At 38.1% G+C, this 27,741-nt stretch overlaps 1 protein-coding gene across 12 annotated transcripts; it reads left to right on the top strand.

The window, feature by feature from the left end:
* The first annotated feature begins 1,913 nt into the window (after positions 1-1,913).
* LOC100426497 (putative caspase recruitment domain-containing protein 17P) lies at positions 1,914-27,482 on the top strand. 12 transcript variants are annotated; one of them, XM_077964921.1, is made up of 10 exons: positions 1,981-2,120; positions 2,697-2,963; positions 4,031-4,093; positions 19,185-19,235; positions 19,371-19,451; positions 20,550-20,720; positions 22,386-22,528; positions 23,170-23,313; positions 26,095-26,201; positions 26,635-27,482. In XM_077964921.1, exons 1-6 carry the CDS (start codon positions 2,060-2,062, stop codon positions 20,606-20,608), a joined length of 582 nt encoding a protein of 193 aa, XP_077821047.1. In that variant the 5' UTR covers positions 1,981-2,059; the 3' UTR covers positions 20,609-20,720; positions 22,386-22,528; positions 23,170-23,313; positions 26,095-26,201; positions 26,635-27,482. The 12 variants fall into 12 exon arrangements, with proteins under 12 accessions (XP_077821045.1, XP_077821050.1, XP_077821054.1 ...); XM_077964917.1 differs by adding an exon at positions 23,564-23,810 and having other exon boundaries at positions 19,185-19,451; XM_077964919.1 differs by having other exon boundaries at positions 1,914-2,066; positions 19,185-19,451.
* The last annotated feature ends 259 nt before the right edge of the window (positions 27,483-27,741 follow it).

Below are 27,741 nucleotides of genomic sequence, written 5' to 3'. Positions count from 1 at the left end.
GATGCCACTTTAGCATACTTTAACTCAGTGGTTCATGGCTCTGGCTCGGGGAGAAAACCATGTGTGAAATCCTTAAGTTAATAGAGAAAATAAAAGAATCAGTAAACATTTAAAAGTAAATGAATGTAAGAGAAGCAATGCACAGGTAATTTCTGCTTTCTTCCATATTACAAATCCTCCCATGGCAAGGAGCACGAGATTTTGCTGCAATTGGATTAAGTCATTGATAAAGTAAAGATTTAAAAAAAATAAGAAACCCCTTAGATTAAAAGCCACGTCATTGTCCTCCTACACAGTGCATTCTACTCTAACCAAACACATTTAGCTCATCGCCTAGAGCACAGGAAGTAAAGCTGGTGGCCCACATGTCAAAAGGTGAATGTTTTTGTAACTCCTCGTCCTTATTCTCTAAAGATAACGAGGTAATAACACAAGAAAATTTTTGTTAAAGAAATTGATAAACGTAAAGTGCTGTCTGCATTTTCTTATTAGACCATCTTGCATCAAAGAGGTTCATAAAATTAATTGGCCACATTGAGTTTATTTCTGGAGTGATCAACTGAACATGTGCTTGCAAGACAGAGCCCTCTTCTGGCCTTCCCTGGCTACTCTCCATAGTTTTCATGACTCCTAAAATATTTTGTCTCCCATTTCTCCAATTAATTTCTTATTCTTCTCATCACTTGCCATATTTGCACATTCTGAATATTCCAGTTACATACTACATACTAGGCTTCATGTTTGTCTTCTCCTCTTGTATGTGAGAACAAGGGGGAAACAACCATGATATGTTTTGACTGAACTCCTGGCTCCTAGAACCATATCATTCATAGTATTTGTTAAGTGAATGACTAGATGCACTGCTTGAGGAGTCTAACAAAAGGTAAACTTAGCTGGATAATCAGCAAATCATTATCCTTGATTTTTTCTAATGCAAAATATTTGTATTAATTATAGTAATATCACTCATTATCTGCTTACCATTTGCCAGGCAATGTTCCGTGCAGTTTTTACACTTTCTCTCACTTAATGCTCAAAACTGCGTAGGTACATACTGTTAATAAAATTATTTTACAGACAGAGGAACCAATGCATAGGGGAGTTCAATTTCTTACCCACAAAATGAAGTTTAAAATGCTAAGTTCAACATTCTGAGTCCAGAGCCTATGCTCTGAGCCTCTATGGTGCAATGTCCCTCAAAAGAAAGCCAGCCAGGATGGGTGGGTGGCTCACAACTGTAATCCCAGCACTTTGGGAGGCCAAGGTGGGTGAATCGCTTGAGTGCATGATATAAAAACTAGCCTAGGAAACAAAGGAAGACCCTGTCTTTAGAAAGATACAAATATGATCCAGCCATGGTGGCACGTGTCTGTGTTCCCAGCTACTTGAGAGGCAGAGCTAAGGGGATCATCTGAGTCTGGGAGGTGGAGACTGCTGTGATCCATGCCAGCGCCACTGCACTCCAGTATGGGTGACAGAGTAAAAATCCTGTATCGGCCGGGGGTGGGGGGGGAAGCCCTCTGAAAAGGAAGGACATTAAATAAGAAAAACTTTAATTATGGTAAAAAATATGTTCATTTCTTAAAGCAAAATTACTTCACAGGTTCATACATTTCTCTTAAAGCAAAATTGCTTCACAGGAACATACATTTCCTATGACCTTCCCCAGACCTGTGACTTGGGCCCGGGACAGAAGTGGTTCAAATTCTCTAAAGGCTGTGTTACTTTTCTCCATCAAGTTTTCTAATGAATGAGAAACTCTTCACTGTGTGAGTTTAATTGTACACATACTTTGTCATTCTTGTCTTATTCTCCAAGCCACATTCCCCTCCTACCCTGACCTGTTCCAAGGGTTGGTGAAGAAAATTCCACAAGGATACACTCTCTGATGCAGTCTACAGTTCAGGAATCTGATTCTTTTTTTTGCTGGCAAAAAAAAAAAAGACATGCATATGCATGTGCAGTGGTTATTTCTCAATAGTGTACACACTCTGCCAAAAAGGCAGGTGAAGCATGCTTTCAGTTTCAGCCCACACAAGAAGGGTAGGAGAGAAAAGCCATGGCCGGTGAGTCTTTCACTGTTCTAAGAAGAGGTCCCTGGGAAGAAAGAATTTTGGAAGGTGCTGGATTTTCTGAAAGCCAAAATTAGTATCTGGGAAAGTTTAGGTGAACAGAAATGAGGGAGAGGGTGGAGAGTGAGGAGAGAAGAAAGTAGAAGACACTTGCAGTCTTTAGAAAGGAAAAGCAAGCCCAGAAAGGAACCGAGGCTTTAGGGGAAGCCTGCTGTCATTTTGCAATCTTAATTAAACTCTTACTTACATGTTGAAAGTCTCACAGAGGGTACAGAATTGGCACAGGAGGAGTACTAGCAGCAGTGATTCCTAAATGAAATGGGCTATTTCTGTTTCATTACTTTATTAATCAGAGTTAAATAAACACGAGACACAAGAGGATGATCTCTGCTTTCCAGGGACTAATGTAAATGGTAAATTCAGTCTTCAGGCCACTCCATGCACATGTATGGAGACTATTGAGGGAAACAAGTAGGGCAGCGATACAGTAAGAAGATGGATTACCCAACTTCGAGGAGGGGGACATTTCACTGATGAAATCTAAGTGAGGTCACTTTCTGTTGATTACATGAGAGGAATATAAGGCTGTCTTTATGATGTGAGAAATCCTTGTGCTCCAAACAGACAAGGTCCTGAAGGAGAAGAGAAAGCTGTTAATCCGTTCCATGGGTGAAGGCACAATAAATGGCTTACTGGATGAATTATTAGAGACAAGGGTGCTGAACCAGGAAGAAATGGAGAAAGTAAAATGTGAAAATGCTCCGGTCATGGATAAGGCCCGAGCTCTGCTTGACTATGTTATTCGGAAAGGGGCTCCGGCATGCCATATTTGCATCACATACATTTGTGAAGAAGACAGTCACCTGGCAGGGACGCTGGGACTCTCAGCAGGTAAGGGGCAGTGACTCACACGCAAGTTCATGTAGGGTCTATTATTGTGCCTACCATGTGATGTCTTTACTAGTCATGTTAAGTTGCAGAAAACTTTCTTATCTCTGGCTTCAGTGCCATATTTCTGTAGCTGGGCCCCTAATGCATGTCCTTTGACTCTCCTTTGTTTCTGTTCCTTTATCCTCAGTGGCCTTCTTCTGATTAAAGCTCATTTCCAGTTCTGAGTATGTGGGCGTTCATTTGTAGAAGGTCATGAGAACTATCTAAAAAGCTTTGTGCTATATGTTCCACTGTTCCTGGCAAGGCACAATATTTATTGATTGATTTAGTATTTTTGAGTCCAAGGTGCTAGGCTCATATGCAGTTGTCTGACATGAAGCTTTAAGGTCTGTAATTAAATAGGTTTAATAACTTCTCTCCAAAATTTTGCCCTCTGAGAAGAAGAAATTATATTTCAGAAATGGTGATACACTCAGAGAATACATTGAATAATTATAGAAAAGTAAGGATTTCAAGTTGACTCTTTCCTCCAGTTGCCTCCTTGCATTTTCTTTTGAGTGAGATCACCCACTTGCCTGTTACCAGGCTGCAGATCATGCTGTGAGGTCTGGACTGCCTCCACCTGCAGCCCCCTTAGGGCCTGATGCAGTGCACAGGAAATGAGTTGGACCATTCTTGTGATCCCTTGGACTTACCACATGGTGAGGATGAGAGTTCTGGTGGACTCCTAGTCACTGGTCTCTGTGACACTTCCTAAAGCCATTTCAGAGGGAGATGTTCTTTGAAAGCAAAAGCCTTTTTTCGGTTAGGGGAGGCTTATACCTGTCTAAGCAGACATGGGAGAAGTTTATGTTTTCATCTATGTGTAATAAATATCGTATTTTTCTGACAATGTCTCTTTCATTTTATAACCCCCACCACTCACTAAATTAAAGAACATCTTGAACATTATTTAATGTCATTCAGCCAGAGTTCTGGGATGCATCTTTAGTCGGGAATGTTGTAAGCATTATGGTAAAGTTTTCCAGAGATGATTAGTGACTATTTCAGTGTCCTTCTTTTTCTAGGTCCGACATCTGGAAATCACCTTACTACACAAGACTCTCAAGTAGTACTGCCTTCCTTCCTAGGTAATGCTGTTTTTAAAGAAAGAGCATTATTTGAACCCCATCTTCCATGACATTAATGCTGTAGGATGAACCACAGTTAAAGGGGCTATGGAGAATTCCCGTAAAGTGATCATATAATTTTCTTTTTGTAATCTATTCTGCTTTTGTAGAAATTGTACTCACAACTTCACTATCTATGTTTATATTAAAAATTCCGAATCTTTATCTCAAATCCTGAACACCAAATAAGTACCATACTTTATTATTTAAGGCTCCTGAAATATTCCCTCATATGTCCCAGAGACACGATCATCTAAACAATTTTAGAGCTGAACGTGCCATTCTTCCACACCTTGCTTCTCTTCCAGTTTTGTGTAACTAGGTTGTTGGTGTCACCATCACTAGTTGTTCAAACCAGTAACTTGAAACTCATTTTGGTCCCTTTCCTCTCAAACACCTCCAATATTCAAGCCGAAGCCAAGTTTTACGCATTCTTTTCTCAAATTTGGAACTGTATCTCTCTTTCAACTTCTATTCCATTATTTCATTTATTAAGGTTGAAACTTCTATTTCATTTATTAAGGTTGATTAACTCATGAATGTCTTCTTTTCTTTTTTTTTATTTTTAGACGGAGTCTCACTCTGTCACCCAGGCTGGAGTGCAGTGACACAATTTCGGCTCACTGCAAGCTCTGTCTCCCGGGTTCAAGTGATTCTCCTGCCTCAGTCTCTCGAGTAACTTGGACTACTGGCGCTCGCCACCATCCCCGGCTAATTTTTTAAAAAATATTTTTAGTAGAGACAGGGCTTCACTGTCTTAACCAGGATGGTCTCAATCTCCTGACTTCGTGATCCTCCCACCCAAGCCTCCCAAAGACGAATGTTTTCTTAAATGTTTTCCAGCACAGGATACTCACTATATAACCAAATACTGTATTTTCACACACAAAAAAAAATTACCTCAAAAATAACCCATATACTTCTACTTAGTTTTTTTATATTGTTTTCATTCTTCTTTATGAAACCAAACATTTCTTCAACCAAATTATTATTTTGTAGTTTTCTCCGATATATCCATTCTGATTAGTTCTTCTGTGTCAACACACTTCATGCTGCCTTTATTTATCTGATTGTATAAGTTTCTCAAGCTTGTTTTCAAAATTGCATAATATTTTCTTGACTTAATAGTTTCTAAAAGATACTCCACAGATCTAGAAAACTCATTTCTATCTTGATACAAAGATTACATTAATTTCTTTAACAAGCACATCACATTGCTGGATGGTGTTGAACTTGTAGCTATTATATATGGAATTATTTTCTTGATTTCTTTTTCAGATTGCTTACCATTGGCATATAGAAATGCTACTAAATTTTGTACATTAATTTTTGTATCTTGCAATGTTTCTGAATTAGTGTATCAGGTCTAAGAGTTTTTTGGTGGAGTCTTTAGGATTTTTCAGATATAAAATCACATAATCTGCAAACAAGGATAATTTGACTTCTTCCTTTTGAATCTAGATGCACTTTATTTCTTTATCTTGTCTAATTGCTCTGCCTAGGACTTCCAACAGTATGTCGGACAACAGTGTTGAAAGTGGACATCCTGATCTTAGAGGAGAGACTTTTAGTTTTTCTCCACTCTGTATAATACTAGCTGTTGTCTGTACAAGTTGAAGTATCTTCTTTCAGTTCCTGTTTTTGTTTTTTTTTTTTTTTTTGAGGATTTTCATGAGGAAGGAATGTTGAATTTTATTAAATGCTTTTTCAGCATCAGTTAAAATGATTTTATGTTTTTTGACCTTTCTTCTGTTGATACAATGTATCACATTAATTGATTTACATATGTTGAACAATTCTTGCATACCTTGGATAAATCTTGCTTGGTCATGATGAATGATCTTTTTAATGTGTTGTTGAATTTGGCTTACTAGTGTTTTGTTATGGATATTTGCAGCAATATTCATCAATCATGTTGGCCGATATTTTCTTTTTCTTTTTCTTTTTTTTTTATGTGCCTTTGTCTGGTTTTGGTATCAGAGTAATGCTGTCCTTGTAGAATGAGTTTGGAAGTATTTATTCCTCCTCTGTTAGTCTGAGGGTTTTTTTTTTTCCCTTCAAATTATTTTAAGTTCTCGTGCACTTGTGTAGGATGTGAAGGTTTGTTCATAGGTAAATGTTTGTCATGGTGGTTTGCTGCACAGATTAACCAATCATCTAGGTATTAAGCCCAGCATCCATTAGTTATTCCTCCCGATGCCCTGCCTTCCCCTGACACCCTCACAGGCCCCATGTGTGTTGTTCTCTTTGCTGTGTAAATGTGTCCTCATTGCTCAGTTCCCACTTCAAGTGAGAACATGAGGTGTTTGGTTTTTTGTTCCTGAATTAGTTTGCTGACGATAATGACTTCCACCTCCATCCGTGTTCCTGTGAAGGACATGATCTCATTTCTTTTTATGACTGCATAGTATTCCAGCATGGTATTCCATGATGTAGCAGCACAGTATTCCATGATGTGTATGTACTACCTTTTCTTTATCCTATCTATCACTGATGGGCATTTTGGGTTGATTCCACGTCTTTGGTATTGTGAATATTGCTGCAATGAAGATACTCTACCATGTATTTTTGCAATAGAATGATTTATATTCCTTTGGGTATGAAAGTCTCCAATCTACTTCCCACAATGCTGAACTAATTCAGGTTTCCACCAATATTGCATAGGCATTGATTTTTCTTCACAGCATTGCCAGCATCTGTTATTTTTGACTTTTATTTTCACAAAAAAAGGAGAAAACACATCTCAATTTATTCTGTGAGACTGATATTGCCTTGATATCAGAACTTCACAACAGCAAAGACATGGAATCAACCCAAATGCCCACCAATGGTAAACTGGATTAAAAAAAACTGCAGTACATATACACCATCTAATACTATGCAACCATAAAAAAGGATGAGATCATGTCATTTGCAGAGACATGAATTACCTGGCAGCAATTATCCTCAGAAAACTGGCACAGAAACAAAAAACTAAAGATTGCAAGCCTCACTTTTATGTGGGAGCTGAACAATAAGAACACATGAACACATGGAGGAGAACACCACACACTGGGTCCTGACAGGGGGATTTGAAGGGAGGGAGAGCATTAGGAAAAATATCTAATGCATGCTTGGCTTAATAGCTAGGTGATAGTTTGATCTGTGCAGCAAACCACCATGGCACACGTTTGTCTAAGTAACAAACCTCCACCTGCTACACATTAATCCCAGAAATTTTAAAAAAGTATCTAATAAATTCATACATAAAAATTATCAAAAATTCTAAAAAATTCAATCCAGCAACATATAAAAATTATTATACATGATGACCAAATTGATATACTTTTGAAATTTTATTAACAGTCATTCTAATTGGTGTGAGATGGTATCTTATTGTGCTTTTGTTTCGTTTTTCTCTGATGATTAGTGATGTTGAGCATTTTTCCATATATTTTTTGCTATTTGTATGTCTTCTTTTGAGAATTGTCTGTTCATATCTTTTGCCTGCTTTTTAATAGGGTTATTTATTTTTTCCTGCTGAGTTGTTTTAGTTACTTACGGGTTCTGGACATGGGACCTTTGTTGGACACATTGTTTGTAAATATTTTCTCTTATTCTGTCTCAGCACCATTTATTGAATAGAGAATCAATTCCTCATTGCTTATTTTTTGTCCACTTTGTCAAAGAACAGATGGCATACAGTTTTATTTCTAACTTTTTCATTTTTGTCTATTGGTCTATGTGTCTGTTTTTGTACCAGGACCACACTGTTTTTGTTACTGTGGCCTTATAGTACAGTTTGAAGTTAGGTAAAGGGATGCCTCCAGTTTTGTTTTTGTTGCTCAGGGTTGCTTTGGCTATTCAGGCTCTTCACTTGTTCCATATGAATTTTAGAATTGGTTTAATTTTTCACTCTGTGAAAAGTGGCATTGATCATTTGATAGGAATAACACTGAATCTGTGGATTGCCTTAGGCAGTATGTCATTTTAATGGTATTGATTCTTTTACTCCATGAGCATTGAATATTTTCCCATTTGTTTGTGTCATATCTGATTTTAGTGTTTTGTAGTTCTCCTTGTAGAGATCTTTTAGATGTAGTCCTAGGTGTTTTATTTTTATTTTTTGGCATTTGCAATTGAGATGAGTTCCTAATTTGGCTCTCAGCTTCAACGGTTTTGGTGTACAGAAGTGTTACTGAATTTTGTACATGGGATGACAGTTTGACTTCTTCTTTTCCTATTTGGATACCTTCTATTTCCTTCTGTTGTCTGATCACTCTGGCTAGGAATTCCAGGATTATGTGGAATAGTTGTGTTGAGAGAGGGCATCCTTGTCTTGTGCTGGTTTTCAAACGGAATGCCTTGAGATGTTTGGCTATGAGTTTGTCATAGATGACTCTTATTATTTTGGGGTCTGTTCCCTTTGTTGCCTAATTTGTTGAGGGTTTTCTATCATAAAGGGATTTTGAATGTTTTCAACAGCTTTTCTGGGTCTGCTTTTTTATTTGAAATCCTGCTTATTTGGTGAATCACATTTATTGACTTGTGTATGTTGAATCAATCTTGCATTATGGGAATGAAGTGCACAGAACTGTGGTGAATTAACTTTTTGATGCGCTGCTGTTATTCAGTTTGCTAGTATTTTGTTGAACAAAATCAAAAACTTTTTGGGTGTTGACATGATATTCAAAGGAAATGCTTATTGAAGTATTTCAGAGTTTAGGTTTTGGGATTAGGAATGCTCAACTAGAAATTACAATGTAGATATTCCAAAATTCAGAAAAATCTGAAATCCAAAACATTTTGTGTTCCCAGCATTTTGAAAAAGAGATACTCTACCCATAGTATAATAAACAGGGGATACTGAAAGAACACCTTCCTTCTGGTCAGTGCAGAGTACACTGCTCTTCTCTCAAAGTTCGTTACTTAAACCACTCCTTTTAAGGGTCAGTTGATGTTGATTTCTGAGGTGGTAATAAGATCACAAATGCTCACTTATAGGTGTTTCTCATTTCAGCAGAGGAATACTTAGACACAGCATGGGCTGTTTCCTCTTCAGAATGTGTATAGTCCCATTGGTGGTATGACACTATAACTTGCATACCTTTTTGTGGAACTTTTTAGAATGTTTGCTTTATTTGTTTTCCCCACAGGAAGCCAAGAATTCTCTTTATGCACCTAATTTTGAGGCATATCTGTTCCAAAACGCACAGTTCTGTAAGCCTTCTGTTAAGTCTGATATAAAAATGAAAGAATTTTTATTTTTTTTATCACACAGGAAAAAAAAAAAAAGACAAAAGAAGAAACTTAGAGGAGGTAATGGATTTAGAGTCCTTAGGCTTGATTCATAAGACCGGAACTGGCTAATAGCCCCATTTTCTCCTTCAGAAAACCATTTTCAGGGCTTTCTGCTTTAGGAATACAGATATAAATTATAGTAAGCATGTAACTTTGAAGAATTTAGAACTCAGCAGGAGAGGTGGGGAGAAGAAAGACAGTTATGATAGTGAAAGCATGATGTGAAAAGGGACATTTTTCCAAATCCCAGAGTCTACTACTGACAAATCCATGAAGAGAATCTACACATATCTAATATTTGCTAAGAGTGTTGAGAAATACAAAGTAAATTTTGATTCAACCCTAGATGCCTAAGATTTCAGTCTCTTTAAGAATGTATAATAGTCAACAAACATAAAAGCAATAGCAGATAGAGCATGACACTCTGAAGAAACACTACAGTGCACTGAATGCAAAATTATGCACCTGCATTGTTCAGGGGAAAATAGTTTGGGGTTAAATCAGTTACTCAGTGATGTGAAGATTCTGAAGAACTGGGAGAACTACAGATTCAGTTTCAATCATGAGCCTTTCTAATCCCAAACTCATTAAAAGTGAAGGCGAATTTCTGACCTCTTGAAATCCTTCAATGCTGAACATCATAATGCCATTTTATTTTATTATTTTTTTTAAGTTCTGGAATACATGTGCAGGATGTGCAGGTTTGTTACATAGGTAAATGTGTGCTCAGATGGTTTCTTGCACAGAACAACCCATCACTTATTTATTAGGTCAAGCATTCATTAGCTCTTTTCCCTAATGCTCTCCTCCATCCCCCATCTTCTTCTCTGGCCCCAGTGCATATTGTTCCCTTCCCTGTGTCCATGTGTTCTCATTGTTCAGCTATCACTTATAAGTGAGAACATGCAGTGTTTGGTTTTCTGTTCCTGCATTAGTGTGCTGAGGACAATAGCTTCTAGCTTCATCCTCGTCCCTGCAAAGGACATGATCTCATCCTTTTTTATGGCTGCAGAGTATTCCATTGTGCATATGTGCCACATTTTCTCTATCCAGCCTATCATTGATGGACATTTGGGTTGATTTCATGTCCTTGCTATTGTGAATAGTTCTGCAATGAGCATATGCATGCATGTAATGTATCTTTATAATAGAATGATTTATACTCCTCTGTGTATATACCCAGTAATGGTATTTCTGTGTCAAATGGTATTTTCAGTTCTAAATCTTTGATGAATCGCCACACACTCTTCCACAATGGTATAAATAATTTACATTCCCACCAACCATGTCTCTTGAACACAGCATACTGATGGGTTCTGTCTGTTTATCCAACTTGCCATTCTGTGTCTTTTAATTGGGGCATTTAGCACATTTACTTTTAAGGTTAATATTGGTATGTGTGAATTTGATCCTGTCATCATGATGTTGGCTGGTTAATTTTGCAGACTTGTTAATGTAGTTGCTTCATACTGTCATTGACCTGTGTATTTTAGTGGGTTTTTGTAGTGACTGCTAACAGATTTTCCTTTCCATGCCTAGTACGTCCTTCAGGATCTCTTGCAAGGCAAGCCTGGTGGTGACAAAATCCCTCAGCATTTGCTTGTCAGAAAAGAATTTTATTTCTCCTTCACTTATGAAGCTTAGTTTGGCCAGATATGAAATCTGGGTTGGAAATTATTTTCTTTATGAATGTTGAATATCAGTCCCCAGTCTTTTCTGGCTTGTAGGGTTTCTGCTGAGAAGTCCACTGCTAGTCTGATGGGCTTCCCTCTGTAGGTGACCTGGCCTCTCTCTCTGGATGCCCTTAACATTTTTCCCCTTCATTTCAACCTTGGAGAATCTGATGATTTGTGTCTTGGGATTGATCTTCTTGTGGAGTATCTTACTGTGGTTTTCCAAAATTCCTGAATTTAAATGTTGGTCTGTCTTGCTAGGTTGGGGATGTTCTCCTGGATGATATCCTGAAGTGTGTTTTTCAACTTCGTTCCATTCTCCCCATCTATTTCAGGTACTTCAATCAGCCATAGATTTGGTCTTTTTATATAGTCCCATGGTTCTGGAAGGTATTGTTCATTGCTTTTTTTCCCCTCTAATCTTGTTGCTTGCCTTATTTCAGCAAGAGTGTTCAAGCTGTGATAGTCTTTCTTCTTTCTCTTTGATTCAGCTATTAACACTTGTGTTTGCATCATGAAGCTCTCATGCTGTGTTTCTCAGCTGCATCAGATCATTTGTATTCCTTTCTAAACTGGTTATTCTAATTAACAGTTCCTGTAATCTTTTATCATGGTTTTTAGCTTCTTTGCATTGGGTTAGAACATAATTCTTTAGCTCAGCAAAGTTTGTCATTACCCACTTTCTGATACCTACTTCTGTCAGTTCATCCATCTCAGCTTCAGCCCTGTTCTATGCTCTTGCTGGAGAAGTGTTGCAATCATTTGAGGAGAAAAGGCATTCCATCTTTTGGAATTCTCAGTGGGTTTGCGATGGTTTTTCATCTTTGCGGATTTATCTACCTTTAATCTTTGAAGCTGTTGACCTTTTGATGGGATATTTGTAGGGTCTTTTTTGTTGATGCTGTTATTATTATTGCTTTCTGATTTTTGTTTTTATTGTAACAGTCAGGCCCCTCTTCTGCAGGTCTGTTTCAGTTCCCTGGGGGTCCACTCCAGATACTGTTCACTTGGGTATAACCAATGGAGGTTGCAGAAAAGCAAAGGATGCTGCTTGCTCCTTCTTCTGGAATCTTCATCCCACAGGGGCACTGACCTGATGCCAGTCGGAACTCACATGCATGAAGTGTCTGGTGACCCCTATTGAAAGGACTCACCCCCTCAGCAGGAAAGAGATCAGGAACCCACTTAAGGAAGCAGTCTAGCTATCCCTTAGCAGAGCTGGAGCACTGTGCTGGGGAATCCCCCTTGTCTGGATCTCTGGGAATCTTCAGAGCCAGCAGGCAGGAAAGATTAAGTTGGCTGAACCTGAGACCACAGCCACCCTTCCCAACAGGTGCTCTTTCCCAGGGAAATGAGAACTCTGTCTGTAAACTCCTGGCTGGGTTTTCTGGAATTCCTGCAAGGGTGCCTTGCCCAGGGAGGAGGGATGGATCCTGTTCCCACCTAAAAAAGCAGTCTGGTCATGATCTGCTCCAGTGGTTGTGCTGTGCTGTAAAGACTGCTGACCAGTCCAATCTAACCAGCATCCTTAGCACTGGTAGGGGAAAACCACTGACTAGAGCTACAGCAATGGCAGTCGCCCCTCCCCTGTGGAACTCAGTCATCTTTGGCCTACTCCATGCTCTATGCTGTCTAGTGGGGATACTAATCCAGTGGATCTAAGCTTGCAGGCTTCTGTGAGAGTGGATCTGCTGAGCGAGGCCATTTTGCTCCCTGGCTTCAGCCCCCTTTCCATGGGAGTGGATGGGACTCTGCCTCACTAGAGTTCTGGGAGCTGCTGGACTATGTAAAAACTCCTGCAGCTCAGTCAGTGCCTGCCCAAACAGCTGCCGACCAGAACAGCAGCCTTGGGTCTGTCCAGTTTTGTGTTGAGACCCAAGGCCGTGATGGTGTACACTCATGAGGGGAACTCCTGAACCCTGGATTGCAAAAATCCTGGAAAACATAGTACCCCGGTTGGGTAGCACAGTCCCTCACTGCTTCCCTTGCCTGAGGGAAGGAGGTCCCTTTGTCCCATGTAGCTCCTGGATGAACTGCCGCCCCACTCTGCTTTTCCTTGTTTTCTGTGGGTTGCACTTACTGCCTAGGTAGTCCTAGTGAGAGGACTTGGGTACCTCAGTTTGAAATGCAAAAATGTCTCACCTTGTGTGTTTCTCTCTGTGGGCGCTGCAGACCGGAGCTGTTTCTACTTGGCCATCAAGGCTTTTTCTTTCTCCTTTTACTAACTGTTATTCTGGGCATATCTTTTTTGTATAATCACACATTAATTCTACTACAGCCTGAGACTCCTTCTACAATCAGCTTTCATTCAGGGAATGTCAAAAAGGTGAGCTTCCACCCTCAGTAAAAATTAAATGTTATGGCCATCTCAGGTAGTAAAGGAAAGCATGCCGGGGAATAGACCACAGGGTTCTTGCAGCACTATCTCCAATAAAAGGTTAAGACCACAAGGAGACAGAGAGGGGAAGACATCGTGACGATTCATCAACACAGTTTAAGCAGGAAATATGAACTATTTGTTTAATTCTTATGAGGAAATGAACAGAGACTTTTTAGATTAAACTCCTTCAGTCATTGTGGTTTTATGTGATCAGAGAAAGAAAAACCGAGATATCAGGAAGAGAAGAGACAGATGGATAGGAGAAGTAGGGGGGCCACAGGAAACAAGGAAAAGAAACAGCCTGAAGTGTCAACCCACAGGACAGTGTTTTGTCATTTTTTTTTTTTTCTTCCCACAGGAAGAACCTAAATTCCAGTACTTGGATGCCAACTTGCTGACATCATGGCACTTCCTGTCAATGAGCCTGGAATTCTGAGCAGCAGTTTCACAACCTGTAATTACATGTTTCTGCCCTTTGCAATAAAAAAATACACAGTTTACTTTCATTTTTCCATCTGAAGCTCTTCTCAATGCTGTAGGGAAGAACAGAGGCTGTTACCTATGGCAGGTGATTCCTTTTCTGACTAGGAGCTTGGGAGTAGAATCTTAGGAAACACTTGATTTATTGATGTGTAATAAACACAAGAAAGGAAGAGATCCGATAGCATGCATGCTGAATTCTTTTTTTAATGATTGTGTGTAGTTTGAATCACCGAACCCGGTGTTAGAGATACTGAAGGAGATCATATGTTTTCCAGATGTCTTCTAGCCAGAAAGAAGTTAATTCCTTTCTTTCAGCTTCTGGTAATCATAGGAAGGGTAAAGAAAGCTAGAGGAAATTATTTGTGTGAGACAATTCTGGAAGTTGCAAAATGCACTCTGAAATCTTTCTCTTGATTTCAAACTAATTGCCCAGATCAGAAACATTCATCTCAGAACCAGACCTGAAAGCCTCTGAATTGTTAATCTCTTTGCCATCTCTTATTGTGAATTATACTCTTGGTCTGTTTAAAGTGATTCCTTTTCTCCCCCTTTCTCTTTGGTCCTGGTACTGACTACTTTAAACCGATATTTCATGGGTTACTATCACAGCTGTTTTGTTTTGTTATTGTTGTTGTTGTTTTTAAGTGGTCTCCCTCTCTCCAGGACTTAACTCTAAAATCCATTCTGTACACAACTTTCAGGTCTCCTGTCTTATATATCAAAGCTGAAAAAGCCTAAGTGATAATGTCATGAGTTACTTAGGCAGTTAGTATTCCATTAGGTAATACCGCTTCTTTGGCTTCATTCTCCTCACAGGAAAAGGAAGAAATTGGACTAGATCAGTGGATTCTAAGCCTTATAACATACCACAGTAATATGTAGTCATATAAAAATGTCTGATGACTACCCCCTTCCTTACCCTGAATAACTCAATCTTAAATACTTTGCAGGCATTTATTGCCATTTGAAAATCTGCAGATAATTCTTATGAAACTGACTTGGCATAGGTTTGTCTGCAGATTAGTGTTATTAGGAAGGTTGATCAGTTAGTTAACTCTCTCTGCTTACCTGCTAGTGATCTATTAATGTAATTAACTTTGCTCAGGGACATACAGTGGCACCCTATTTCCTTTCTTAAAAAAATCTGAACTTTCAGATGAGTTTTTGTACCTTCTGAAACATGTGTATTCATTTTCTCCATTAATCCCTGTAAAGCATGATTTCAGCTTCATAACAAAATTGCTGTATTTACTTCACTCATATTTTCTTGTTTTGAGTTTCTTTATTGCTTTGATTCTCCCTATAGAACAATTCTATCCGGGGTTTATGTCTCACCTCACAACACTTAACTTAAGCTCCAGAATCAAGGATCATTAGGTAATAGATAGGAGAAATTGAAAGCCACTAGTCATAAACAAGTCACGGTCTGATAATTATAAACAACCAAGTGTAGACAGCTATTGTTACCTTAAACTCCTGAGGAATTGTATCCTATAATGTGTTTAAGCATTACATCACTTTACCTGGAACCAAAACTGTGGTCCTGATGAGTTTTTTCCTCTAATCCATTCCTTCCATTTTTATTATCACTGCAGCTTTCATTCAGTAATTATAGTAATAACAAAAATAACCTATAATGACAGTCTCTGAAAAATACTTACCATACGATAGCTATTTCATGCACCTTCTCTCATTTAATATTTAAAACCAATCAATACAGTTGTGTTATTGCTGTATTATAATTGAAGGGGATACTTAGAGAATGCCATCAAAATATGCTTTAGGTCAAAAGTCTGTTGAGAGGAGTGATCTCAGCTTGGCATGACTCTCAAATTCTGCCATTACTCTACCTGTCTGCAAACATCTTCAAATACTTGCCCTGTCTCTGATCACTCTCACTTCAGTCCTGGCTTCACATTTCTATTCCTTCTAAAGCTCAGCTCTCCCAGTTTTGTGGTTACATCAGACACCCTCAAGCCTTTGTGCTTCTTCCCACACTGCTCTCTGCCAGGAGACCAGTCCCCAGTTGTCCAAGGAACAAATTCCTTCTAGTCCTTCCAGATTCAGTGCCATGCCCTCTTCTCTGGAGAGCTATCTTCCTCCTGAGACACAGTTTACTTATGCTTTTCTTAAGCATCTCATTATTTATATTCTTATGTTTCATTTTACTTATTTGCATATCTATCCACTTGACTGCATACTTTAAAGTGTATGAACATGTTTCCAAAATGGTATCCCCAACACAAGCAGAGTAAGTTTTAAGAACTGATGATCATGAAATATTCCTGAATGGGGCCGGGTGCAATGGCTCACGCCTGTAATCACAGCAGTTTGGGAGGGCATAGTGGGTGGATCACCTGAGTTCAGACATTCGAGACTAGCCTGGCCAACATGGTGAAACCCTGTCTCTACTAAAAATACAAAAAAACTAGCCAGGCATGGTGTTTCATGCCTGTAATCCCAGCTACTCAGGAGGCCGAGGCAGCAGAATTGCTTGAACCCGGGAGGTGGAGGTTGCAGTGAGCCGAGATTGTGCCATTGCACTCCAGCCTGGACAACATGAGAGAAACTCCATCTCAAAAAATGGATAGGGGAATGAATATGCCTTCTTTCTGTTTGAAACTTCCAATACGCACTTATCATTTTTAAATGAGCTCAAACTTACCTGGTTTGCTATGAAGAATTTGTTACCGCACAATGAGTTCACCTTGTCCACTGCTTAGACAGAGCCGATTTATCAAGACAGGGGAACTGCAACGGCGAAAGAGTAATTGACTCAGAGCCAGCTGTGTGGGAGATCAGAGTTTTATTATTACTTAAATCAGTCTCCCCTAGAATTCAGCTCTTCGCCTAGAGCACAGGAAGTAAAGCTGGTGGCCCACATGTTAAAAGGTGGATGTTTTTGTAACCTCGGGTCCTTATTCTCCAAAGATAAAAAGGTAATAACACAAGAACATTTTTGTTAAAGAAATTGAAAAACGTGAATTACTGTCTGCATTTTGTTATTAGTCTATCTTGCATCAAAGAGGTTCATAAAATAAATTGGCCACATTGAGTTTATTTCTGGAGTGATCATTTGAACATGTGCTTGCAAAGACAGAGACCTCTCGTGTCCTTCCCTGGCTACTCTCTCTATAGTTTTCATGACTCCTAAAATATTTTGTCTTCCATCTCTCCGATTAATTTCTTATTCTTCTCATCACTTACCATATTTGCACATTCTGAATATTCCAGTTACATATTACGCACCAGGATTTGCACATTCTGAATATTTCAGTTGCATACTACATACCAGGCTTCATGTTTGTCTTCCCCTCTTGTATGTGAAAGCAAGGAGGAAATGACCATAATGACTGAACCGCTGGCTCCTAGAACTACATCGTCGCTATATATTTGTTAAGTGAATGACTAGATGCACTGCTTGAGGAGTCTACAAAGGATACATTTAGCTGGATAATCTGCAAATAATGATCTTTGACTTTTTTCTAATATTAAATATTTGTGTTAATTATAGTAATATCACTCATTATCTGCTTACCATTTGTCAGGCAAGGTTCCATGCATTTTTTACATTTTCTTTCAATGCTCAAAACTGTGTAGGTATGTACTATTATTAAAATTATTTCACAAACAGAGCAACCAATGCATAGGGAAGTTCAATTTCTTGCCCACAAAATGAAGCTTAAGATGCTAAGTTCAACATTCTGAGTCCAGAGCCTATGCTCTGGGCCTCTATGATGCAATGTCCCTCAAAACAAAGCCAGCCAGGATGGGTGGGTGGCTCACACCTGTAATCCCAGCACTTTGGGAGGCCAAGGTGGGTGAATTGCTTGAGTGCATGATATAAAAAACAGCCTACGAAACATAGGGAGACCCTGTCTTTAGAAAGATACAAATATTATCCAGCCATGGTCGCATGTGCCTGTGTTCCCAGCTACTTGAGAGGCAGAGCTGAGAGGTTCATCTGAGTCCAGGGAGTGAAGGCTGCTGTGAGCCACGTTAAAGCCACTGCACTCCAGCCTGGGTGGCAGAATAAAATTCTGTATCAGAAAAAAAAAAAACCCTCTGAAAAAGAAGGACTTTAAACAAGAAAAGCTTTAATTTTTGTGAAAAATGCGTTTATTTTTTAAAGTAAAATTCCTTCACAGGGACATAGGTTTCCCACGACTTTCCCAGACTGTGAAATGGGCCCAGAGAGCAGTGGTTCAAATTCTCTAAAGGTTGTGCGACTTTTCTCCATCAAGTTTTCTAATGAATGAGAAACTTCACTGTGTGAGTTTAATTGTACACATACTTTGTCATTCTTGTCTTATTCTCCAAGCCCCATTCCCCTCCTACCCTTACCTGTTCCAAGGGCTGGTGAAGAAATTTTCCCAAAGATACACTCTCTGATGCAGTCTACAGCTCAAGAATCTGATTCTTTGTCTGCTGGGGAAAAAAAAAAAAAAAAGACATGCATATGCATGTGCAGTGGTTGTTTCCCAATATGTTTACATGCCTTGCCAAAAAGGTGTAAAAGGAAGGTAAAAAGAAAGGTGAAGCATGCTTTCAGTTTCAACCACACAAGAAGGGTAGGAGAGAAAAGCCGTGGCCGGGTGAGTCTTTTACTGTCCCAAGAATAGGTCCCTGGGAAGAAAGAGTTTTGGAAGGCGCTGGCTCTTCTGGAAGCCACAATTAGTATCTGTGGAATTTTTGGTGAGCAGAAGTGAGGGAGAGGGTGGAGAGGGATGAGAGAAGAAACTAGAAGATGCTTGCAGTCTTTAGAAACAGAAAGGCAAGTACAGAAAGGAACTGTGGCTTTAGAAGTAGCCTGCTGTCATTTTGCAATCTTAAACTCTTACTTACCTGTTGAAAGTCTGACCGAGGGTACAGAATTGGCACAGGAGGAGTACTAGCAGCAGTGGTTCCTAAATGAAATGGGCTATTTCTGTTTTATTACTTTATTAATCATTACTTTATTAATCAGAGTTAAATAAACATGTGACATAAGAGGATGATCTCTGCTTTCCAGGGACTAATGTGGAAATGGTAAACTCAGTCTTCAAGCTACTCCATGCACATGTATGGGGACTATTGAGGGAAACAAGGACAGTGATACAGTAAAAAAAGGGATTACGCAACTGTGAGGGGGGGAACATTTCACTGATGAAATCTAAATGAGGTCGCTTTCTGTTGATGACATGAGAGGACTATGAGGCTGTTTTCATGATGTGAGAAATCTTTGTGCTCCAAACAGACAAGGTCCTGACGGAGAAGAGAAAGCTGTTAATCCGTTCTTTGGATGAAGGTACAATAAATGGCTTACTGGGTGAATTATTCGAGAAAAGGGTGCTGAATCAGGAAGAGATAGAGATAGTAAAATGTAAAAATGCTACAGTTATGGATAAGGCCCGAGCTTTGCTTGACTCTGTTATTCTGAAAGGGGCTCCGGCATGCCAAATTTGTGTCACATACATTTGTGAAGAAGACAGTCACCTGGCAGGGACACTGCGACTCTCAGCAGGTAAGGGTCAGTGACTCACACTCAAGTTCACCTAGGCTCTGTCATTGTGACTACCATGTGATGTCTTTACTAGTCATGCATGTTAAGTTGCAGAAAACTTTCGTATCTCCACCTTCAGGCAATATTTCTGTAGCAGGGCCCTATTGCATGTCCCTTGACTCTCCTTTGTTTCTGTTCCTTCATCCTCAGTGGCCCTCTTCTGATTAAAGCTCATTTCCTGTTTTGAGTATGTGGTAGCTAATTTCCTGAAGGTCATGAGAACTATCTAAAAAGCTTCACACTGTATGTTCCACTGTTATTGGCGAGGCACAATATTTATTGATTGATTTAATATTTTTGAGTCCTGGGTGTACCCAGGTACTTATATAGTTGTCTGACATGAAGTTTTAAGGTCTGTAATTAAATATGTTTTATAACTTATCTCCAAAATTTTGCCCTCCAAGAAGAATAAATTATATTTCAAAAGTGGCAATATACTCAGAGAATACATTGAATGATTATGAAAAAGTAAGGATTTCAAGTTGGCTCTTTCCTCCAGTTGCCTCCTTGCATTTTCTTTTGAGTAACATCACCCACTTGCCTGTTATCAGGCTGGGGATCATGCTGTGAGCCCTGGACTGCCTCCATTTGTGGCCCCCTTAGGGCCCAATACAGTGCACAGGAAATGAGCTGGCCCATTCTGGTGATCCCTTGGACCTACCACATGGTGAGGATGAGAGTTCTGGTGGACTCCTAGTCACTGGTCTCTGTGGTACTTTCCAAAGTCACTTCAGAGGCAGATGTTCTTTCAAAGTAAAAGCCTTTTTGTTTTGTTTTGTTTTGTTTTCTAAGGGTTGGGGGAGGCTTATCCCTGTCTAAGCAGATAAGGGACAAGTTTATGTTTTCATCTATGTGTGATAAATGTAATATTTTTCTGACAATGCCTCTTTCATTTTATACCCCCCACCACTCTCTAAATTAAAGAACATATTGAACATTATTTAATGTCATTCAGTTAGGGTTGTGGGAGGAATCTTTAGTGGGGAGTGTTGTAAGCATTAGGGTAAAGTTTTTCAGAGGTACTAAGTGACTATTTCAATATTCTTCTTCTCTTTCTAGGTCCAACATCTGGAAATCACCTTACTACAGAATATTCTCGACTAGTACTTCCTTCCTAGTTAATGCTGTTTTTAAAGAAAGAGCATTATTTGAACCCCGGCTTCCATGACATTAATGTTGTAGGATGAACCACAGTTAAAGGGGCTATGGAGAATTCCACAGAGTGATCATGTAATTTTCTTTTTGTAATTTATTCTGATTTTGTAGCAACTGTCCAAACAGCTTCACTATCTATGTTTACATTAAAATTTGAAACCTGTATCTCAAATCCTGATTACCCAAATAAGTATCAAACTTCATTACTTAAGCCTACTGGAACATTCCCTCACATCTCCCAGAGACAAACTTATCTAACCAATATCAGAGCCGAACATGCCATTCTTCCCCACCCTGCTTCTCATCCAGTTTTGTGTCACTCGGTTGTTGGTGTCACCATCACCAGTTGTTCATACCAGGAACTTGAAACTCATCTTGGCCCCTTTCCTCTCATGCACCTCCAATATTCAAGCCACGGCCAAGTTTTATGCTTTTTTTCCTCAAATTTGGAACTGTCTTTCTATTTCTTCTTCTATTTTATTAAAAACCCCTATTCATCAAGGGACCTCTTAAAATAAAAGAAACTTGTATTTAAAAGCAATTTAGAGGCAAGAAATGCTAATTTTTTCTGCCAAGTTCAGGTTTTACTCTATTGAATTTATTAAGGTTGATTAACTCATGAATGTTTTCTTAAATGTTTTACAGCATGGGACACTCACTATATAAACAAACACTGCATTTTCACTAAGAAAAATTACCTGAAACATAACCCATATACCTCTATTTAGTTTTTTATGTTGTGTTCATTCTTCTTTCTGAAGAAACCAAACATTTATTCTATCAAATTATTATTTTATAGTTTTCTCCAATATATCCATTCCAATTAGTTCTTCCCCAAGTCAACACACTTCATGCTGCCTTTATTTATCTAACTAATTGTATAGCAGTTTCTCAAACTTGTTTTCAAAATTAAATATTATTTTCTTGACATAATAGTTTCTAAAAGATACTCCACAAATCTAGAAAACTCATTTATATCTTGAAACAAAGATTACATTAAGTTCTTTAACAAGTATATCACATTGTCGGATGGTGTTGTACTTGTGATGAAATAAAAGCCTCAAGGATTTTCTCACGTAAACTCTGTGAAAACATTTCCTCATATGTCTGTGTAGTCAATGTTAAGTGCTATAAATCCATCTAGTGTGCACTTTGATTTTAGCATTTATCATTCTGGTTCATATATTTAATTATCTCCTTCTTCCATATGTATACATAGTAGGAAGAGATCCTGAAGGACAGGACAAAGGTTCATTAACAAAATATTCCTAGTGCTTACTACCATGTCTATTAAGTAAATAAATAAAAAGATAAATATATTTCTTAAAGATTTTTAGTAGATTTAATTAAGGCCCCTCTCATTAAATTTTATTCTGTGGTTCAAATCTTTTGAAATACATTTATATTCTAATTATTTTATCTCACACATTTGACTGTTTTCTGAGCGTTTTTTTTCATGCATGGCATTGAAAAGCTTTCTTTCTACATTTTTTTTTCTGAAATACTTGTAAAAATACTGATCCTGAAATATGAAAGGAGAGCCCTGTTTTGCACACCTGGAAATCTCTGACTGGAAATGTACTCCATTAGCAGTGAAATTACTTCGCGGTGAAAGATCAGGATTTTTTTCCTAAGAATGCATTTCCACTTTTGTGATTTCATCCTTAGGTGAGGCTGTAAGAAACACAAAGTGAAACAAAGAGGGATGCCAATGTTCATGATGTTCTTTGACTCTTGCAGCTCCTCAGGCAGTGCCAGTGTGGGGCAACCCTGCTATGCCTACATCCTCAGGCTCAGGAAGAAGCGTCAAGCTTTGCTCCCTAGACGAAGCTAAAAGGATATGGAAAGAAAAGTCAACAGAGGTGGCATGCTCAGAACACAAGGTTAGAGTGGGGTGAAAGATATATTTGAGGCGATTTTGAAATGCAGTGGCTTTTTATTAGAGTTGTTCTCAATGGAGAATTGTACTTCTGCTTCCTTTACACACACACACAAAAATTCCTTTATCCTAGAATCCCAGGTTTATAGAAAGAGTTCCTAAATAGATCCAATTCCTGGATAAATAACATCAACAAAGGCAGCTACTGAATGTTCACTAAGAGTGGGCAGTATTCTAGGCATTTTGTACGTGATAATAAATAATGTTTAACATTAAAAATAATCCATTTTAGAGAGATCTAGAAGCTGAGACATGGGGTTGTTAAATATTCTGCCCAAAGAAAAACAATAAAAAATTAGAGCAATCAGTTTTAGAATTCAGTCATTCTTGCTTTAGAGCTTGTGCATTTTTCAAAATCTCACCTATCAAGAACAATGAAGTCAGTAGCTCACCTGCCATCTGGGCCTTTGCAGTTTCTATGCCTATTCTCCAAGTAGCACTCAATTCCGTTCCGCATTTTCAATGTATAGTCGATGGGATTTCGTATCCTGATAGGTCTAAGAAAGGGAAAACGGTCATAAACTTAGCAGGTGAATATTAAGTTACAGAGAATAAGGCTACTAATCCAAACTGCATTTCCTACAGATTTATCCAATAATGGACAAGTCAAGTCGCACACGTCTTGCTCTCATTATCTGCAATGAAGAGTTTGACAGTCTTTCTAAAAGAACGGGAGCTGAGGTTGACATCATAGGCATAACGATGCTGCTACAAAATCTGGGGTACAAGGTAGATGTGAAAAGAAATCTCACTGATTTGTTAAGGTCTGTTATACCATAGAGACAACGGTCACGCCCTTTGTGTAACTAAATAATATTAGAAAGCTTGGTTGTAGGACCAAGGAATATAATCTTTTGATTATCTAAAATATAAACTTCCCATGAGAGGGTGCTGTATGCTACATGTTCTCTTGAAACATCAGAGTCATTCAGCACGAGCCTGGTTTAACGTAGTGGTGAATTTTTTTTTTTTAACTCAGTAATGCCACGTTCTCTCTACAAGACAACTCTGAAAGACTTCCTACAACATCTTCCTCCACCTTTCTCAAAATTAAGACTGAAAGTTTTTTTGGCATTCCATTGTTTGTCATGAAATTCCTTAAAAAAAAGTTTCAGTACGGGTCTCTGAAAATATATCGTTACCTACTCCAGGAGATTTTGAGGATGATGCTATTAAGAAAGCCCACATAGAAAAGGATTTTATTGCTCTCTACTCTTCCACATCAGGTAACAGGTTTCTTCTACACAGAACATCTTTGTGGGGGTTATCAATGCAAAAGCTCACAACCACCCACTAGAGGGCAGATACGTGTGTGGAACTTTAGATAAGATTTTTGAACACAAACTAAAGCTTTGTTCCAAGTTATACACACAATTCCCTTTATCCGCAAAGAGCAAGTAAGCACTTCTTTTGACTGAGTTAGTAAATAATGAACTCTGTTGCAAAATATTTTAGAACTGTGAGCGATAACAGATAATTAAATGGAAGGCGATCTGTGCTGTAGTACATTAGAGTCTGATTCTACATAGAAAAGGTCCGCCATGTTGAAATCATTCAATGGACCAATTGGGCCCGACATCAAGTATTCACAGAAGGGTAAGAGCAGGGTTCAGAAAAGTAGAACAGTAAGCGAGGCACTTTGGGCCCCTAAATTAAAATGGATTTTACCTAGAAGCATGAAGTATACAAAGCAGAATACATACGCATTATTCTAAATGTATGCTTTGCAGTAAGAATCTTGCTATTCTTGACTGATCTAGTCATTTAGTACTTTGTAAACTAGCTCCACTAGTTCCTCCCTGGGCTTTCCTTGAATTGCTCACTAATATATATGAATATAAATATCACTTTTTAAGGATTAAATAAATTAATATATGTGAAATATTGCACATGACAGAAAGAAGTACACATTAAAGAACTGGTATTATTTAAAATGTTTTTATTTTATAACTTAATCCAGTTACTTTTCTTAGCAAGGTTTAAATAAAAATGACTTGAATGCTTTTATCCACAGTGTATGGCAGTTTCCTGAGAGGACTCGCATTGTCTTGGTCATTTCTGGCCCAAAGGCCCTGACTCTGGTCAAGTAGTTAAATTTTCTAAAATAATTTGTACTATGAGATATCTTCTTTCAGAAGAAGTTTGGTTCTATATTGTCTTGAACATGCACTGATGTAGGACTCAATATTTTTTTCAGTGATTAAAAAAAAAAAAAAGACAATCAGACAAAAAATACATTTCCAGCCTGAGTACATAGAGTAGACTATAACATTAGACAGAACTGTTCTTTAATATCCTTTGGTCCCAGCCTTCCACATGACATTCATGGCTCTCTATATAGCTCTTTGTAAGCCCCTGGCTTCTCATCATCAATCTTGCTTATTTCTGTGTTTTTCTTTTCTTTCACTTTCCTTACTCCTCCTTTCCATATGATTGTCAGAAACTCCAATTTAGTTATTTATAACTCCCATATTAAGCCTAGCTCTACATTCTGCTGTACAAATCCCAACTATATCATAGTGCTCTCCTGAGGACAAATAACTATCTACTTCCTTAATTTCACAAAACATTTGCAGAGACACTTGTCTCCACCCTATCTCTTACCTACTTCCTTCAACTAAGATAGCTGTGGTTCTAAATAGAATTTTATTATTAATATACACTTTATGACCATTATATTTGGCTGTAATGTGTCATTAAAGAATGTGTTTGTGATTATACACAGAGCTATTGCTACTGCTTTTCTCTTACTCCTTCTTTTGTATAATTTTCACGTCTTCATTATTTCTGTGTCTACCATGTAATAAATTAATATTGTTTTCTTTAATATTTCTTTTCTTCATAAGAACTTCTTATTCTCCATTATGATGTTATCATCCTTTTATTGACTTTTCCCAGATTTCTACTTTTGTTCTGTTTTGTGATTTTTATGGTTAACTCTTTGGGTGTAAATATCTTACAGTCAATGCTATTAAATTTTAATTAAAATTTTATGTGAAGTACATAAATTGAGATTTTATTAACATAATTACCCTGTATAGACTGAGTATTACATACCCTTAGTTAGCTCAGGCACTAGTGTAGACTCAGATATCTCCTGTGTATGAAATTGTTGCCATTCCCCATATAGCTGAGTCTATTACATATCAGAACGGACAATTAACTTAAATCACAGTTAGTAACGCCACGTTGGGGATGCACATTTAGATATTTCTTTCTAAAATCCCAATTCCTTCTCTTTACTGCATTCTGCCTTTTTCTAACTCTCTACTAAATTTACGACTGTAACTCTGGGACTGTGTGATGTTAATACCTGCACCATATACAGCACTATTTAGAGTATCAGTAAAAATATACTCACTGAACTTCAAATGTATTTACTAAAAAATACAATGAAGTGTATGGAAAATAGATGAATTCCAAAATATGCCTGGAGCAGAAATACTAGGGTTTCCTGTCTTTCTTCAGGCAAGAGTCAATCTTGAGATTTGAAATGTGCTTTATCAACAGATAATGTTTGTTGGGGACATCCCGCAAAAGGCTGTTTTTATTATGAAACTGGTTGAACATCTGCAAGAATATGCCCATTCCTGTGATGTGGAGGAAATTTTCCACAGGTAGGGCTCTAGTGGATGCTATTTTCATTCTACTTCCCCGAATGCTTGCCTATTGCAATTGGAAGCATAGAAAGTAGATACAGACATGATTATCTTCCAATAATGCCCTTCTTTCCAAAAAAGTTTTGAAGTTCTTTGGAGAGTGAACAAGCCTGGGAGCCAGATCCAATCTGTTAAGACCAACAGCCTCAATAAAACAATCATTTAGTTTCACCCACCTCCTGCCCTGTGTCCCTCATGGATATTAGATCCAACCACAGATTTAAAAAGTCCTGAGGAGAGTGATTCAATGCTTAGATAACCACATGACTATATTTGTTGCAGATACAAGTACTTTTTGTTTTTGTAACTTACTTTGCTATATTTGTTGTAGTCTTTTTGGTCAATAATCTTTTCAGAAAAACAGGTCTCTGGACTGTCCTTTCTCTTTTAGGTTTGACTTTCATTTGAGCAGCCAGATGATAAAGCACAGATGCCCAGCACTGAAAGGGTTACTTCGACAAGATGTTTCTACCTCTTCCCAGGACATTAAAATAAGGAAGCTGTATGAATGTCTCTGGGCAGTTATGTGTATATGGTCGGGAGTGTGGGAAGGTTGAGGAAAGTGTACTGAAAGTCCATTTTAGTCAAGGACTCTAGGTCTACAGGTTGAGAATTTTTAATCCAAAAATTTGAACTTTGAAATGTTCTAAAATCCAAAACTGTGTGAGTGCCCACATGATATTCAAAGGAAATGCTTATGGAAGCGTTTCAAATTTTTGTTTTTTGGAATAAGGATGCTAAACTGGTAAGTATAATGCAGATATTCCAATATACAAAAATATCTGAAATTCAAACTACTTCAGGTAGCATGTATTTTGGATAAGGGAAATCAAGCTGTAGCATAATATACAGAAAATACTGAAGTAATGCCTTTCTACTGGTCAGTGCAGAGCATGTTGCTCTTTTCCCAAGGTTTTTCTTTTTTTTCTTTTAGACCCTTTCTGAGGGTCACTTAGAAGTGGCCATAAGTCTATGAAGGCTGACTCTTAGATGTTTCTCCCCTTGACCTCAGCAGGATAAGATTTTAAAATAGTATGTGGCCTTTCCTTTTAAGTTGCATATGTTCCTATTGGTGATATAACTTTATAACTTACATTTCTTTTAGTAAAATTCTCTTTTATGTTTTTTTTTCCCATAGGAAACCAAGAGTTCCTTCATTCTGTAATGGTTTTTGGAATTATATCTGCTTAATAATAGACTTCTTTGAACATTTTCATAAATCTGATATAAAAGTAAAAATGTGTCCTCAGTTTTATTCCACAGTGAAGAAACAAAGGTTGGAAATCAAAGAGAGTACTGAGTTTAGAATGGTAGACTTAATCTATAAGACCTGAACTGGCTATTGGCACCATTTTTCCATTCAAAATACCATTTGCTGCTGGGTTGCAGACACAAATTACAAATTAGGGATGCAGATAAAAATTACCACAGGTACCGGACTTCAAAAAATTTAGAGCTCAGCAGGAGACAGGGACAGAAGACGAATAGTTATGACAGT

The sequence above is a fragment of the Macaca mulatta genome, chromosome 14 (genome assembly GCF_049350105.2).
Source record: "Macaca mulatta isolate MMU2019108-1 chromosome 14, T2T-MMU8v2.0, whole genome shotgun sequence".
NCBI classification, from domain to species: domain Eukaryota; kingdom Metazoa; phylum Chordata; class Mammalia; order Primates; family Cercopithecidae; genus Macaca; species Macaca mulatta.
Note: the sequence above shows the minus strand (reverse complement) of the source record. Positions and strands in the feature narration are given on the sequence as shown.

What these genes read in the sequence shown, in the direction of transcription:
- LOC100426497 (XM_077964918.1), top strand. Translation starts at nt 2,060, where the DNA reads ATGGCCGGTGAGTCTTTCACTGTTCTAAGAAGAGGTCCCTGGGAAGAA. An exon ending in GACGCTGGGACTCTCAGCAG is followed by an intron (nt 2,964 to 4,030) that starts GTAAGGGGCAGT and finishes TTCTTTTTCTAG; the next exon opens with GTCCGACATCTGGAAATCAC. An exon ending in GACACTGCGACTCTCAGCAG is followed by an intron (nt 19,452 to 20,549) that starts GTAAGGGTCAGT and finishes TTCTCTTTCTAG; the next exon opens with GTCCAACATCTGGAAATCAC.